At 38.0% G+C, this 14,581-nt stretch overlaps 1 protein-coding gene across 1 annotated transcript in view; it reads right to left on the bottom strand.

Annotated features, from left to right (window-relative positions):
• LOC145248895 (nonsense-mediated mRNA decay factor SMG9-like) overlaps nucleotides 1-1,803 on the bottom strand; it is a 66,549-nt gene extending 64,746 nt beyond the window's left edge. Inside the window, exon 1 of the mRNA XM_080110666.1 lies at nucleotides 1,644-1,803. Within this exon, the coding sequence (XP_079966792.1) occupies nucleotides 1,644-1,712 (69 nt within the window). The 5' untranslated portion in view covers nucleotides 1,713-1,803. The remainder of the gene's footprint in view (nucleotides 1-1,643) is intronic.
• Nucleotides 1,804-14,581: the final 12,778 nt, after the last annotated feature.

Below are 14,581 nucleotides of genomic sequence, written 5' to 3'. Positions count from 1 at the left end.
TAAATTAATTATTTACTTTTTAATAGACACTTGAAAGAGGGGGGGCGTGAATTAAAAAAAAACGTTTGTCTAAAATATTATATTCAGTTTATTGGAAAGAGTATAAAATTTCACATTGACCCTGAAAATATCGTAAAAATAGAATCAATAGATTTTTAAAGTTTAAAAATTGAAAATATTGAGTTCGTAAAATTCATTACTATTTAAAAAAAATATTTCTATTACTTTTAAAAAAAACTTTAATAGTTTATTTTGGAAGTATAATCCATAAAGAAAATAAACAACCCACTTTTTTTTAGTATTTTATTCGCAGTTTCGTGTTAGGGGTGTCAAAAATTCCTACAAAAGTTCTGATACACCTCGGTAAACACTATGTATTTCGAGTTGAATAAACATGTTAGTGTTTATATTACTGTACACATAGATTCGAAAAAAAAAAGTTGTCAAAAAACAAATATATAACAAATAAATGTTATCAAAGGCAAGATAAGTTACTTTTCTACCAAACTGGATATAATTTTCGTGTTTTTATTCAATGCAACATGTTTATTCAGCTCGAAAAACATGCAGTGTTTACCGATGTATTGGAAAATTCAAAATGGTGGCCGACTCTCTTAAACACGGTAAGTTCGGGAAAAGGTGTTATAAATAATAAACTAGACAAAATACGGTTAGAAATTCGCTCAATATATATTACCGTGACATAGGTTGACATATATTCGGTGTTTTTTTTATCTTTAAAACGTATCTACAAATTAATTAGTACTTCTACAGAATTTGAACCGAACAGTTTTTCGTTTTTATTATTAATACTCTAAGCCAACTTTTAGGTTTAGTTCGGCAAGTCTGTTTTGTTGAGTTCAAATTCTGTAGAAGCGCCAAGATATATATAAAATAAAAATTTTGTTATTAAAAATTTATTCAAATTTGAAAAAAAATTTTTTAATTATTCGACAAGGAGTACAAATTATACAAGAAAAATCTTATTCCATGGAATTTCGAAAATTGCAATTTTTCTGATCAGAGAGACGAAAATCAATTATTTATTAAATTGAATTCGTAAAATGAAGACATAATTTTACTTTTTTTCCCCCACATATAGTTAACAGATCTTTTTTCGTGTGATTATGAAAAAAAAAAAAAATCGCAAATATATTTTTTAGTTTTCAAAGTAAGGGTTCGTTTCACTGTATAAATATAAAATAAAATGATCGTCCACTTTCTCACGAGTGTTATTAATTACAGTACTTAACCACATAGCAAATTCCGAAATTCCTTTATTTCAATCAAACAGTTTGAAACGCGACATTTTTTTTGTTTAGAACGAGATGAACTAGGGCTTAAAAACGAAACTACTGTCTTACCATGATAGAAAATATTTTTAATCATGATAATAAAATAACTGATAAACCTTTCAATAATGTTTTTTGTGTTTAATAAGTTTGTTTCCTTTCAATTAAAAATCTCAAAAATAAATAAAAACAATCAAATGGGTTTGGCCGAGTCGAAATCTCAACAAAAACGCTTTAGTGCTTTCCGTCGAAAGACGTGTGACTTGAAAATCTCACCCCTCGTCTTTTGAAACAAATTCAAACAAAATTCGATTTTAAATTCAGATTAAAGATTGAATTAAAATGTCTTACTTTGCGTCCAGCTCGTCGCCTTCGTCTACTGCGGCCGCCTCGATCACCGCGGTCAAGCGGATCAGACATATCGACAATTGATGTGGTAATCAAATATTGTTAATTTCTTTACGAATACGTTTCACCTTTCTTAGTTTCACCGGCGGTGTAAGTTTTTAAACCGTTCCTTCTACAATGAACTTCCGAGGTTTCTTAACAGGCTTTGTTGTTCTATAAGGTGAAGTTAGAATGAAGGTCGTTTTTTTGGGGGGTTTTTTTTTTTTTGTGTGGAGAAAATCCAGCGCTCCCAAAAGTGATTATCTGAATTGGGACAAAATTAAAATTGCCTCAGTCTAGAAGAATATATTTTTCACTGAATGAAGACAGAACAGATACTACACTTTGCTCTTAGACAAGGAAGGCATTTCTTTCGAATTTAGGTAAGAATAGCAGTACCACCGGTAAAAATGACACAGATAATGGCACGAACGAATAAATATGGAAAAAAAAGCACAAGAGCAAAATATAAATGAAAATCTCACAAACATAACGCCTGTAATCTATATAGGTATGTATCAATTAAGCGGTTCAGTTCAAAAACTCAGTATTCAAAGTTAAGACGCTGGAAATGAACTCGGTTTACATAAATATGGAACGGAAATCAGTAAGTATGAAATGAAATTAAGTTTTATTTTTTTGATTACAAAAGAAATGTTAATAAAAAACTTTCATTCATTATTTATGACAAAATTCTGTGATAAGACAACCTTCTTAGTGACATGCAATATGGTTTCCGCACTGCAAGATCTACAGCAGATATGCTAACGGTTATATCTCATTGGATTAGTGAATCTCTTGACAAAGGCTTCTTTTCCAGGGCAATTGCTATTGACATATCGAAGGCCTTCGATAAAGTATGGCATTAGGGCTTACTTCACAAGATTTCCAGCTACGGTATCACTGGAAATGTTTTCTCAATCATTAAATCATTTCTCTCCGATAGGTTCATAAGAGCAGTGGTTGATGGGCAGAAATCAGAAGCTCACAGTATTAATGCTGGAGTCTCTCAGGGGTCCATCCTGGGCCCAACTCTCTTCCTGATCTACATCAATGATCTCCCAAAACACATACTTAAATCATTCGTTGACATCTATGCTGATGACACGACCATCTATGGTAACACATCAAAGGCTGTAAATGACAAAGTTCTCTCTAATTCTCTCTCCTCTGATCTTGAGCGCATAGTACAGTGGGGAAAGAGGTGGCTGGTCACTTTTAATGCATCTAAAACCAAGCTTCTATCTTTACATCATCAACGCTCTGATCCCAATCTGGCATCAATTGAAATGGATGGCTCTCATCTTGGGGAGGCTCCATGTTTTGACAAGCTTCTAGGTTTGACCTTTACTCCTAATCTGAAATGGAACACGTACATCAGATCTGTTGCCAAGGATACTGGGAAAATGGTGGGATCTTTCTACCGCTCCAGAAGATATCTCACTAATGATACAATTCTCTATCTGTATAAAAGCCAAGTACGTCCAAGGATGGAGTACTGCTGCCACATCTGGGCAGGAGCTGCTAAAAACAGCCTATCCTGCGTTGACAGAGTACAAAATAGACTTCGTGGTTTAGTGGGGATGCCCTTTTCTCTTCCCTGCAACCTCTCTCCCACAGAAGAGACGTTGCGAGCCTGTCTTTGTTTTATCGTTATTTCCATGGTAGGTGCTCGTCTGAGCTCCAATCTCTCATCCCCCTTCGCCAATCTTTCACGAGAAACACCCATCTGGCTGAAACTACTGTCAATAATTTTCCCCACTCTTTATCTGTGCCTAAATCAAAATTGTAGTCAGGTGGGAAACAGGCAAACGGAAGAGAGTTCCACTGGCATGCAGTTCTAAGAAAAAAGCTTTGTTCATGGAATCCACGTTTTGATTTAGGCACAGATAAAGAGTGGAGAAAATTATTGACAGTAGTTTCAGCTAGATGGGTATTTTTTGTGAAAGATTAGCGAGGGGGGACCAGAGATTGGAGCTCAGACTAGCACTTGCCATGGAAATAATGATAAAACAAAGACAGGCTCGCAACGTCTCTTCTGTGGGAGAGAGGTTGCATGGAAGAGAAAAGGGCATCCCCCACTAAACCACGAAGTCTAGTGGTTTGTGTGAGCCTTTCCTAGTCTCACAAAAACACACATTCACATTTCAAGCTATATTGCTTGTCACATACATACGCGCACACAAACATACGCGCCCACATCCACACACATACATATATTCACGCTCACGTACATACACTCACATTCACGTGTATATACACACACGCTAACGTATACACATGTACTCACACACGCGCACACATGGACGACGTCACTTCCGCTTTCTAAGGAAATACACACATGCACAAAAGACCACCAGAAGCAAGTATAAAACAAAGAGCAATAAGCGGCTCTTTCTTTTCCGGCCCAGCTTTCGTGCTGGTCGGTTGGTCTTCGGACCTACTGCGTGCGTCACATCCATTTACTACTATGTGGGGCGAAAAGCTAACAGACCGTATGTTCTCACTCTTTATCTCTCTATCTACTACTGGTCCCTGAGAACGCCTTTGCGTAGCTGACTACTAACTAATGTCAACTCTCTATCCTCTTCTTTGTCTACACGCTGGACTATCATTCCAATTTCCACTACAACACTCATTTCTCTTCCCACGCGCGAACAAACGATAGTGACCCGAACTTGAGATGAACACACATTTCCATTTCTTTCTACACCACCAGTCCCGTAACGAACATTGGTTACACACGCGCGGACATATATCTAAAACATTCTTTCAACAGTAAATAAACGACACGTTTATCTTATCCATCAATTGAGTCTGTGTTTCCTTCAATCCCATTCGTTTCATTATTTTCTTGTGGCGAGCTAGGGTATTATATCCTGGTCCATTACAGGTTGCAGGGAAGAGAAAAGGGCATCCCTCACTAAGCTACGAAGTCTATTTTGTACTCTGCCAAGGCAGGATAAGCAGTTTTTAGCAGCTCCTGGCCAGATGTGGCAGCAGTACTCCATCCTTGGACGTACTTGGCTTTTATACAGATAGAAAATTGCATCAGCAGTGAGATATCTACTGGAGCGGTAGAAGGATTCCAATATTTTTCCAGCGACCTTGACAACAGATTTGATGTACATGTTCCATTTCAGATCAGGAGTAAAAGTCAATCCCAGAAGCTTGTCAAAATATGGAGTCTCCCCAGGACGAGAGCCATCCATTTCAATTGATGCCAGATTGGGATCAGAGCGTTGATGATATAAAGATAAAAGCTTGGTTTTAGATGCATTAAAAGTAACCATCAGCTGTGATGTTTATATTTCAAACTTGATTCTTTTTACATTGAATGGCTCTGTCTAGTGCTTTTCTAGCTGAGATGACTTGCAAATTATACTGTTGATATAGACACAGAAAAAAACAGGCTTTGACGGTCTTGTGTGCATTTGGTATGTCCCTTTAGTTTGTGTCGATGAACAGGGTTCATCTGAGCACCGCAATTGTTGTCACTATCACTCCTCCTGCTGATTTTGTGTTTTGTTTATATAAATCTGGAGGGATATGCGATATAACATTATTTTTCTTATTGTTTCATGATAGCACAAGAATTTTTTTTTAAATAAATTATCGTCATATGGTTTCGTTTTTCGTTTCATGTTTAGTGACTTCTGTTCCATATTTAGGTACTAATTATTAACCAAGACAATCTATTTATGCATTAATTTGGAAATCCTAATGATCCATCTTCTAAAACTGACTTCATTTTTTTGTTTTAAATTATGGTGGCCTTCGTGGGAAGAGAAATTATTCCATATATGTTGTACAATACAGGTCGAGAGTATGTTAAATTGTTTTATATATGACTAGCAGGGGTGCCCGGCGTTGCTCGGGTGTTTGGAGGTGTATGCTGTGCAAAAAAAGCAAAAAAACAAAAAAAAATGGTTAATTTTTTAAAACTTTGACCCCTATTATGACTGCTTAAAATTTATAGTTTCGGGCTCAAATCACTTTATTAAGTTAGATCCAGGTTCAAGGAACCTATATCTAAAATTTCAAGTGTCTAGACCCAAAATTGTCGGAGGAGTTTGGTAGAGTTCTTAAAGGTCAAATCGTTGAAATTTGACCCCTTAACAGCCAAATTTCTGGCTGACACCCGTCACATCGATTTTCCCAGATCTCAGTACCCGGTATTTCAAATTTCGAGTCTATAGACTAAAAATTGACAGAGTTATTGCGTAGGGAAATGTACACAGACACACAGACACACAGACAGACAGACAGACAGACACGTTCACTTTTATAGATATATAGATTTACATTAACCGTCTGAGGATAGGTAAATTATTTTAAGTATGTTTAAGTTTAGGCACAGATTACCCGTCCACGCGAAAGTAAAATTGTTTCATATACATGCTGTAAATTTTTTTTTTTTTTTACATGGAGTTCACCACTTATCAAGGCCCAATGGCCACTCAGGGATAAGGGTTATTGTGTGTGCAGTAATCAAAGGGATAGTGTAGCAATAGTATTGGAGAATTGGTAAGGTGTCATTACTTAGGGGGGGGGGTTCATCAGGAATTCGTTTGTGTTGGACTTGAAGACATCCAGGTTGAAGTCGGGAGGGAAACAGGCAAGCGGAACAGAGTTCCACAGGCGTGCAGTTCTCAGAAAGAAGCTTTGTTCATGGTATCTACGTTTTGATTAAGGCACAGATAGGGAGTGGGGAAAATTATTGACGGTGGTTTCAGCTAGTCGGGTGTTTTTTGAGAAAGATTGGTGAGGGGGGGCCAGAGAATGGAGCTCAGACGAGCACCTGCTATGGAAATAATGATAGAACAATGACAGGTTCGCTACGTCTCTTCTGTGGGAAAGAGGTTGCAGGGTAGAGAAAAGGGCATCCCCCACCAAGCCACGGAGTCTATTTTGTACTCCGTCAAGGCAGGATAGGCTGTTTTTTGCAGCCCCCGCCCAGATGTGGCAGCAGTACTCCATCTTTGGACGTACTTGGCTTTTATATAGATAGAGAATTGCATCATTAGTGAGATATCTTCTGGAGCGGTAGAAGGATCCCACCATTTTCCCAGCGACCTTGACCACACACTTGATGTATGTGTTCCATTTAAGATCAGGTGTAAAGGTCAAACCCAGAAGCTTATCAAATCCTGGGGCCTCCCTTAGACGAGAGCCATCCATTTCAATTGATGCCAGATGGGGATCAGAGCGTTTATGATGTAGAGATAGGAGCTTGGCTTTAGATGCATTAAAGTTAACCAGCCACCTCTTTCCCCACTGTACTATGCGCTCAAGATCAGAGGAGAGAGAATCAGAGAGAACATCATCATTTACAGCCTTTGATGTGTTGCCATAGATGGTCGTGTCATCAGCATAGATGTCAACGAAAGATTTTAGTATGTGTTTTGGGAGATCATTGATGTAGATCAGGAAGAGAGCTGGGCCCAGTATGGACCCCTGAGGGACTCCAGCATTAATACTGTGGGCCTCTGATTTCTGCCCATCAACAACTACTCTTATGAGCCTATCTGAGAGAAATGACTTAATGATAGAGAAAACATTTCCAGTTATACCGTAGCTGGAAATCTTGTGTAGTAGGCTTTTATGCCAAACCTTATCGAAGGCCTTTGATATGTCGAGAGCAATTGCCCTAGAAATGAAGCCTTTGTCGAGAAATTCGCTAATCCAATGAGATATAACCGTTAGCACATCTGCTGTAGATCTAGCAGAGTGGAAACCATATTGCGTGTCACTAAGAAGGTTATTTCTGCTGAGGTGGTTGACTACTTCTCTATTTATTGTGGATTCCAGCAACTTACTCATGACACACAGGAGACTTATTGGTTTGTACTGAGAGGGGGATGACTTATCACCTGAATTCTTAAATACAGGGCATACTGATGAGGTTTTCCAGGGTGTTGGAAAGCACTTCTCCTTAAGGCAATGCTTAAACAGTTTGGAAAGTATGGGGGCAAGTTCTGGTTGTGATTTTTTTAACACTATAATTGGAATACCATCGGGACCAGTTGCTTTACTGGAGTCAAGGTTCTTGATTAGCTTGGCGACCTCATGCACAGATATTTGTATGTTGCATAGCGTGTTGTCTGTTATAGGAGGAAATATGGGGAGTTGATGGTCTTCGTCACACAGGGTAGAATTTGCCGCAAAGTTTTTGGCAAATAGTTTGGCCTTGTCGGATGCTGTCGAGATGACCTCTGGTCCATTGATAATGGTTGGGATAGAGCGCACGTTTCTGTTCAAGATCTTATTTGCTATTTGCCAGAACTGGTGGGAACCAAGCCGCTGCTCAGCTACTTTGGACTTAACGGATTGTGCATATAGTTCTCTTGCATTTTTTATTACTCTTTTACAGTGGTTGCTGGCGGTTCTGAAAGCAGCTTTAGTTTCAGTGCATCTATTACGTTGGTAGCTATGGAAAAAGTGATTTCTGTGTGCGATGGCAGCAGCACATTTGGGGGAGAACCATGGCTGGCTATTAGGTTTTTGTTGGAAGTTTTTGGATGGTATGAATTGGCCTATGCCTACAAGTAACCATTCGGTCAGATCTGATACTATAGAGGAAACATCCTTTTTAAACATGGAATGGAGAGAGAGATCAGATATGAATGTACGGAAACTATCCCAGTCCGCCATAGAGTATCAGTATACAGTACGGTGGAGAGGTACGTCTGTAGATTTATTATATTTCATTTTTATCTTAACTGATACGACGCAGTGGTCGGAGGATCCCAGAGGAGATAGAACAGAACATGCGCATAGCTCAGGGGAAGTGGATAGAAAAAGTTCTAGGAGGCTTGCGAACTGACTGGTACTATCGGGCACACAGGTGGGCTCGCGGATAATCTGAGTGAGGTCATAGGCAATGGCAAAATCATGACAGAACCTCCCCACCTGATCAGTCTTATTTGAGTGGCTCAGCCATTCTACATTATAGACATTGAAGTCACCGCAAATGTGAATGTTAGCCGCGGGATGAGCAGACAGGATGTGGTCAATTTTTTCTGATATACTCTTAAAGACAGTAACTCCACTGTTGTGGGGGCGATAGAGGGCAAATATAAATGCGGTGGTGTAAGCAAGTGCAACCCGGAAGCACATATAAGGTAGATTAGGGTCTTCTCTGGGGATATCCCTGCCACATGGGAAGCCATCTTTAATGTAGGCACATATTCCATGCCCGTGGCGATCTTGGGGGTCAGATTTAGATGTTAGGTTAGAGTATCCTTTAATTATGAACTCATCTAGGAAGGTGGTCGGCCCTATTCCAATTTCGCTTAGAAAGAATATGTCAGGTTTCGTTTCCTGTAATTGGGTTTCAACCTCTGGAAGGTTAGAATGTAGACCCCTGATGTTGGAGAAGGAGATATGGTAGTAGGGGTCTACGTAGGAGGATGGGGTTCTAGGTTTATTCGTGTTTTCTTTTTTGAGATATTTCATGTTGAGGATTTTGGGGTTTGGGGAACAGGTCAGCATACTTGGTTAGAGCAAATTAACTATCCTAAGGAAAGTACAATTATTTCATACACGTGTAATACCCGTCCTAGGGTAGGTAATATATTCTTTTCTAGAGATAGCAATTAATACATAGACACCTCAAATTTCTCTATCCTAAGAATAATAGGTATGTTTAAAAGTACCTTCATTTTTCACATTGTTTTATACGATCCCATACAATGCTGGGTAGTCCTGCTAGTATTTAGGTGAATCCAATCCACTTCTGCTCCAAATAAGAATGCTTAAAATCATTTCTGCACATACGTTTTGCGCATGCATCCACTTGAATGAATAAAAACAAAAACATTTTAAGCAAATTAGATGCATTTGGAGAATGACAAAATCTGATTCTAACATTTAAAAACTTTATTTTTTACTTGGGAGTCACCACTTATAAAGGCCCAAAGGCCACTCGAGGATAAGGGTTAATGAATGTAAGGTGATAGTGAAGTAATCATTAACGGTGTAAATTGGGTAGAATTTGATATTTATGAGGACAGCTCAACAAGAACTTGTTTATATTGGATTTGAAGACTACTACGTTGTATTCGACCAGGAAGCAGGCCAACGGGACAGTGTTCCACGAGCAGAAAGTTCTGGGAAAGAAGCTTTGTTTGGAGAATCTGTGTTTAGATTTAGGCAAAGATAGAGAGTGAAGAAAATTGTTGATTGTGGTTGTAGCTAGTCGTGTGCACTTGCCATGAAAACTTTATTGATTATCTTTGTAAGTAAGGATGTAGAACAAGAAAAGAGAGTCAGTAGTAAAAACATAAGTCCATGTGCATGGAGGGAAACCAAAGGTTAAGCAATCCTGTTGGAAGAGAAAAAGTTCAAGCATGTGTGTTAAAGTATGGTTCGGCAGCAGCCATGATGGATTCTCTTTGACGAAGTCAAACCCAGGACCAAAGACTCAGGTGGGTTCTGTTGCATCCCATATCTGGGCAGGAGCTGCTAAAAACAGCCTATCCTGCCTTGACAGAGTACAAAATAGACTTCGTGACTTAGTGGGGGATGCCCTTTTCTCTACCCTGCAACCTCTCTCCCACAGAAGAGACGTTGCGAGCCTATCCTTGTTTTATCGTTATTTCCATGGCAGGTGCTCGTCTGAACTCCAATCTCTGGTCCCCCCTCGCCAATCTTTGTGTGTAAAAAAAAAAAAAAGAAAAAGAGAGATGCTGGGGATTGGTCCAAGCCCCATGAAGTCTGTTGTCAATCTAGAAAGCTAGAAAGGAAGAAAGGTAGTTGCTGTCCCTCTGTCACATGCTCAGCTCACCTGAGAGATGGATTCTGATTAGGAAAGCCCAAAGAGAAGTTGTATGCCAGCACCAATCAGCACTCAGCTTACAAACCAAGGGCAGATTCAAACTTTCAAACTGCAAAGTGTTACTGCTGCTACACATTTATCAATTTTGCATTTTGATCCATGCTGAATACATAAAATTTTTCCTTCAACGAAAGTTTGAGCAAAAATCCATGACGATAGCACTAACATCTGCTTTACTCCAAATTCCTTCGCCTCTCTGTTGGGGGAAGTTAAATAATACATTTCTCAACTCACTCACACACACAGTCATAGGCATACAACCTAATATCAAATGCCTTTGAGAAGTTTTAGCACTGCACAAGCAGAAAGGCCCAGCCTATAAAATCAACTGCAGATTCTTTAATAAGATAGGTGTGCATTCAAAATGAATGTTTCTTTTTAGAGCATGATTGAACCATGATACTTGACATTTTATGTTAAACTTTAATCATGTTAAAATAATCTCATAAAATCAACAGTTGGTAGTTGGTTCTTTGATAAGACAGGAACACGTTCAAAATAGAATGTTACTGTTTAGAGCACAATTGCATTTGACTTTTGCATTTTAAACTTTGTCGGGTCTCTCTGCTAGTATATTAAAAATAAGCATATTGTCACAAGAAAAATACAAATGAAGGAATTAAATTTATATACTTTTAAACTCTCGGTTTGGCATCTAAATAATAGTCTCTTCTTGTTGGTCTGTTGGCAGTGCTGCTGAACTATTGGGTCATTCATCCAGACCCTGCTGGGGCTGGGCATCTCAAAGACCATATGTAGGGGCAACCCCACATATAAGACCATTGCTCTCGAGCAATCAGTTATTGGTCACTGTAGGGGAAACCCTTCATACCAATTGTCACTATCCAGTTCCTTCTCGGGGAAACTGGTCCCCCCTCCCCTTCACTCTCTACATTAAAAAACGGCCTTGTGCCTAATTTGCTAAATGGGGAAGCAAATAAATAACCAGTTAATGTTGCTTTTATGTAAACAGGCTTCTGAATTGGATATTTTATAACCCTGAGGTGGTTTCTGGTTGGCTCCGGACGACTTGGGGAAAGATTTGGGCACAGAGCATTTTAGTTGATTGAAAAGGGTGAAAATTTTTTTTATTTTTCGACTGGAAATCTTATAAAGAGTCCATGCTCAGATGAAATTTCTAGTCATTTGGGAGTTAGCCTTTCTCCCATACACATCCAGTTTCAGTTGTTTTTTTTTTTTGTTGCTTGTTTTTTTGACATAGGAGTCACCACTTATCAACGCCACTTGATAAGAGTTAATGAGTGTACAGTAGTAGTTTGATCGAGTCATGTCGCGCATGTTTTTTTTGAGAAAATATTAAAGTAGAAGGCTTTCTTACATCTAGAGATCTCTACTGTGTAGGAGTGAGACTTTGCTGCTTGTCGGGTTTGTCGGGGGGAAATTACGTCGAGGGGGTATATAGTTAAGCAGATTGGAGTATAAGAAGCCTTGTGAAGAGACAAGGCTTTAATCTGGAAAATACCTGTAAATAAATGTATGCTGTTTTAACTGAGAAAAAAAAGTGAGTTGAAATTCTTTCCTTGTCTTTGTTTCAGTGTGACTGTCTGCATACAATGTCGGGGTCCTGAATGTTGGCATGTAACAACACCGTTCAAAAAAGGTGCATTTCGTTACAATTGCAGAGATCCAGCAGAGCATTTTTTGTTTCCATAATAGCAAATCTTCGTTCTGCCTTCTTCATGGTCTGTAAACACTAAGAGCTATAGAAAGTGACAATCTGATCTGAAATGGAACACGTCTGTTGCCAAGGTCGCTGGAAAGATGATGGGATCCTTCTACCGCTCCAGAAGATATCTCACTGCTGATGCAATTCTCTATCTATATAAAAGCCAAGTACGTCCAAGGATGGAATACTGTTGCCATATCTGGGCAGGAGCTGCTAAAAACAGCCTATCCTGCCTTGACAGAGTACAAAGTAGACTTCGTGGCTTAGTGGGGGATGCCCTTTTCTCTACCCTGCAACCTCTCTCCCACAGAAGAGACGTTGCGAGCCTATCCTTGTTTTATTGTTATTTCCATGGCAGGTGCTCGTCTGAACTCCAATCTCTTATGCCTGAGTGGCTTCCGGGCCTTGATAAGTGGTGATCACTGTGTAAAAAAAAAGAAAAAAAAAAGTGGAATCTAATATTCTTCGCTATATAATGCAATATTCAAATCAGACTTTTTAAACAACTGTACTAATGCATTTATTGTCACAATGCCTTTCTGCTCATTATTGAAACATTTTTGACTGCTTTTGCTTCAAGCAGAACTCAAATTGGCGCTATTACAGAATTACAGAAGATTTTGTCATCGATAAATGGAGTTTTCAGATAAAAAAAAAATGGTTCTAACTGATTTTTTTTTTTTTGTCAATTCTAATAAGCTACAATGGTAGCTTCCAAATTATGCAGTCGAAATTACCTGAATATTACTGAATTATTGAAAATAAATAACTTTAATTGTGTTAGCAGGTGAAAAATTGCCGCCATCTTGTTTTTATAAAAAACGAAAAATTACTTCTCTTTTGAACTCTCTTGCGTCTTACGATCGTTTTCATCAAATTCCATTTTTATTTTTTTTAATAAATAATTTTCTACCTTATCGATTTTCATACTTTCTTGATGAAATCATCTTAAAAATACGAGGAATACTTAGATACCAATATTATTATATGAAATTCAGTTTTACGATTTCCGAAATTTCGTCCCAATATGTAGAAGCGCCCTCAAATTGTTTTGTAGAGTTTTCACATTAATATTTACCAATCATTAGTAATTTTTTTTTTCCATTCTGAGGATAATGGTAATTAACGGGACCTGTGGAAATTCCACAGCGGACTCTTTCATATGTAATATATTGATGTTGGCATTCTGTGGATGTTTAGCGTAAATGGAGATGCGCTGATATTATTGTAGCTCTTTTGTTAAAACTACAAAAATATTTACCTAAGCTAGCATGGACGCCTGGCATAGCCGAGTCGTAAAATACCTTTAAATATGATGTTTTAATTTATGCAGATTTCGTGTATATTATTATAGTCAATTTTCTATCGATTCTTATATATTATAAAGTTGTGATTTCAAAAATTAAAAAAATATGTCCATATGACTTGGGTGCATCAGCCTGAATCGAAACGGAAACCAAAACTTATGAAGAACTCTTGGTAAAATTATTAATAAAAAAAAAAAAATAGATGACTTGAGTGCCATCAGTTATAATCGAAACTGAAACCAATACTTATGACGAATTCTTAGTAAAATTATTTATTACAAGAAATGGAAGGTCATAACAATTAAATGACAGTCACTTGGGAGAAAAAAGATGTAAGTGTGACACACAAAATAACACACACACACACACACACACACACACACACACACAAAATAACACACACACACACAAAATAACACACACACACACACAAAATAACACACACGCTATCATAGTAAAAAGATATAGATTTCTTTGAAAATGATAAGAGGATATTCTTACATTTTCTTTTCATGTGACGATTATAATAAACTATTCGGTTTTAGTACAGTTTGCAAACCAGACATATTTAAGCATCTGCTCAGGTTTACCTGGAACTTGACGGAAACCACTGAGCATCAAATAGATCAGCCAATCAGAAAGTGGCAACGAACGTGAATGTTATTACCCAATAAAAAGCCACAAAAAAAACAAACATCTTTTGGATAAATATTGGAAGAGAAAAAAAAAAGAAAATTTGTTGTTATTTGTAAATCTTGTACAGTCACACACACACACACACACACACACACACACACACACACGTGCAAATAACGAACCATTACTCATTTCAATTTTTCTTGCGCGTTTTAAAAAAAATATGTTCGTTCAACAACTGCTCATATTTAAATACGCCCACACACTTTTTTTCAAAACAACAAAAGTAAAAATAACATATGTTTGGCAGACGTAGTTGAAAGCAGGTCACGTGACACAAGTAGCCAATGAAAAATTAAGAATATAATCTTTTTTACGAATTTCGAAAGCGAAGATAGCAGCAGGCGTGTTCCCTTCCTGGAGCCGGCCAAAA

This window comes from Euprymna scolopes, chromosome 27, assembly GCF_053919585.1.
Source record: "Euprymna scolopes isolate OS-2025 chromosome 27, ASM5391958v1, whole genome shotgun sequence".
Classification (NCBI taxonomy): domain Eukaryota; kingdom Metazoa; phylum Mollusca; class Cephalopoda; order Sepiida; family Sepiolidae; genus Euprymna; species Euprymna scolopes.
Note: the sequence above shows the minus strand (reverse complement) of the source record. Positions and strands in the feature narration are given on the sequence as shown.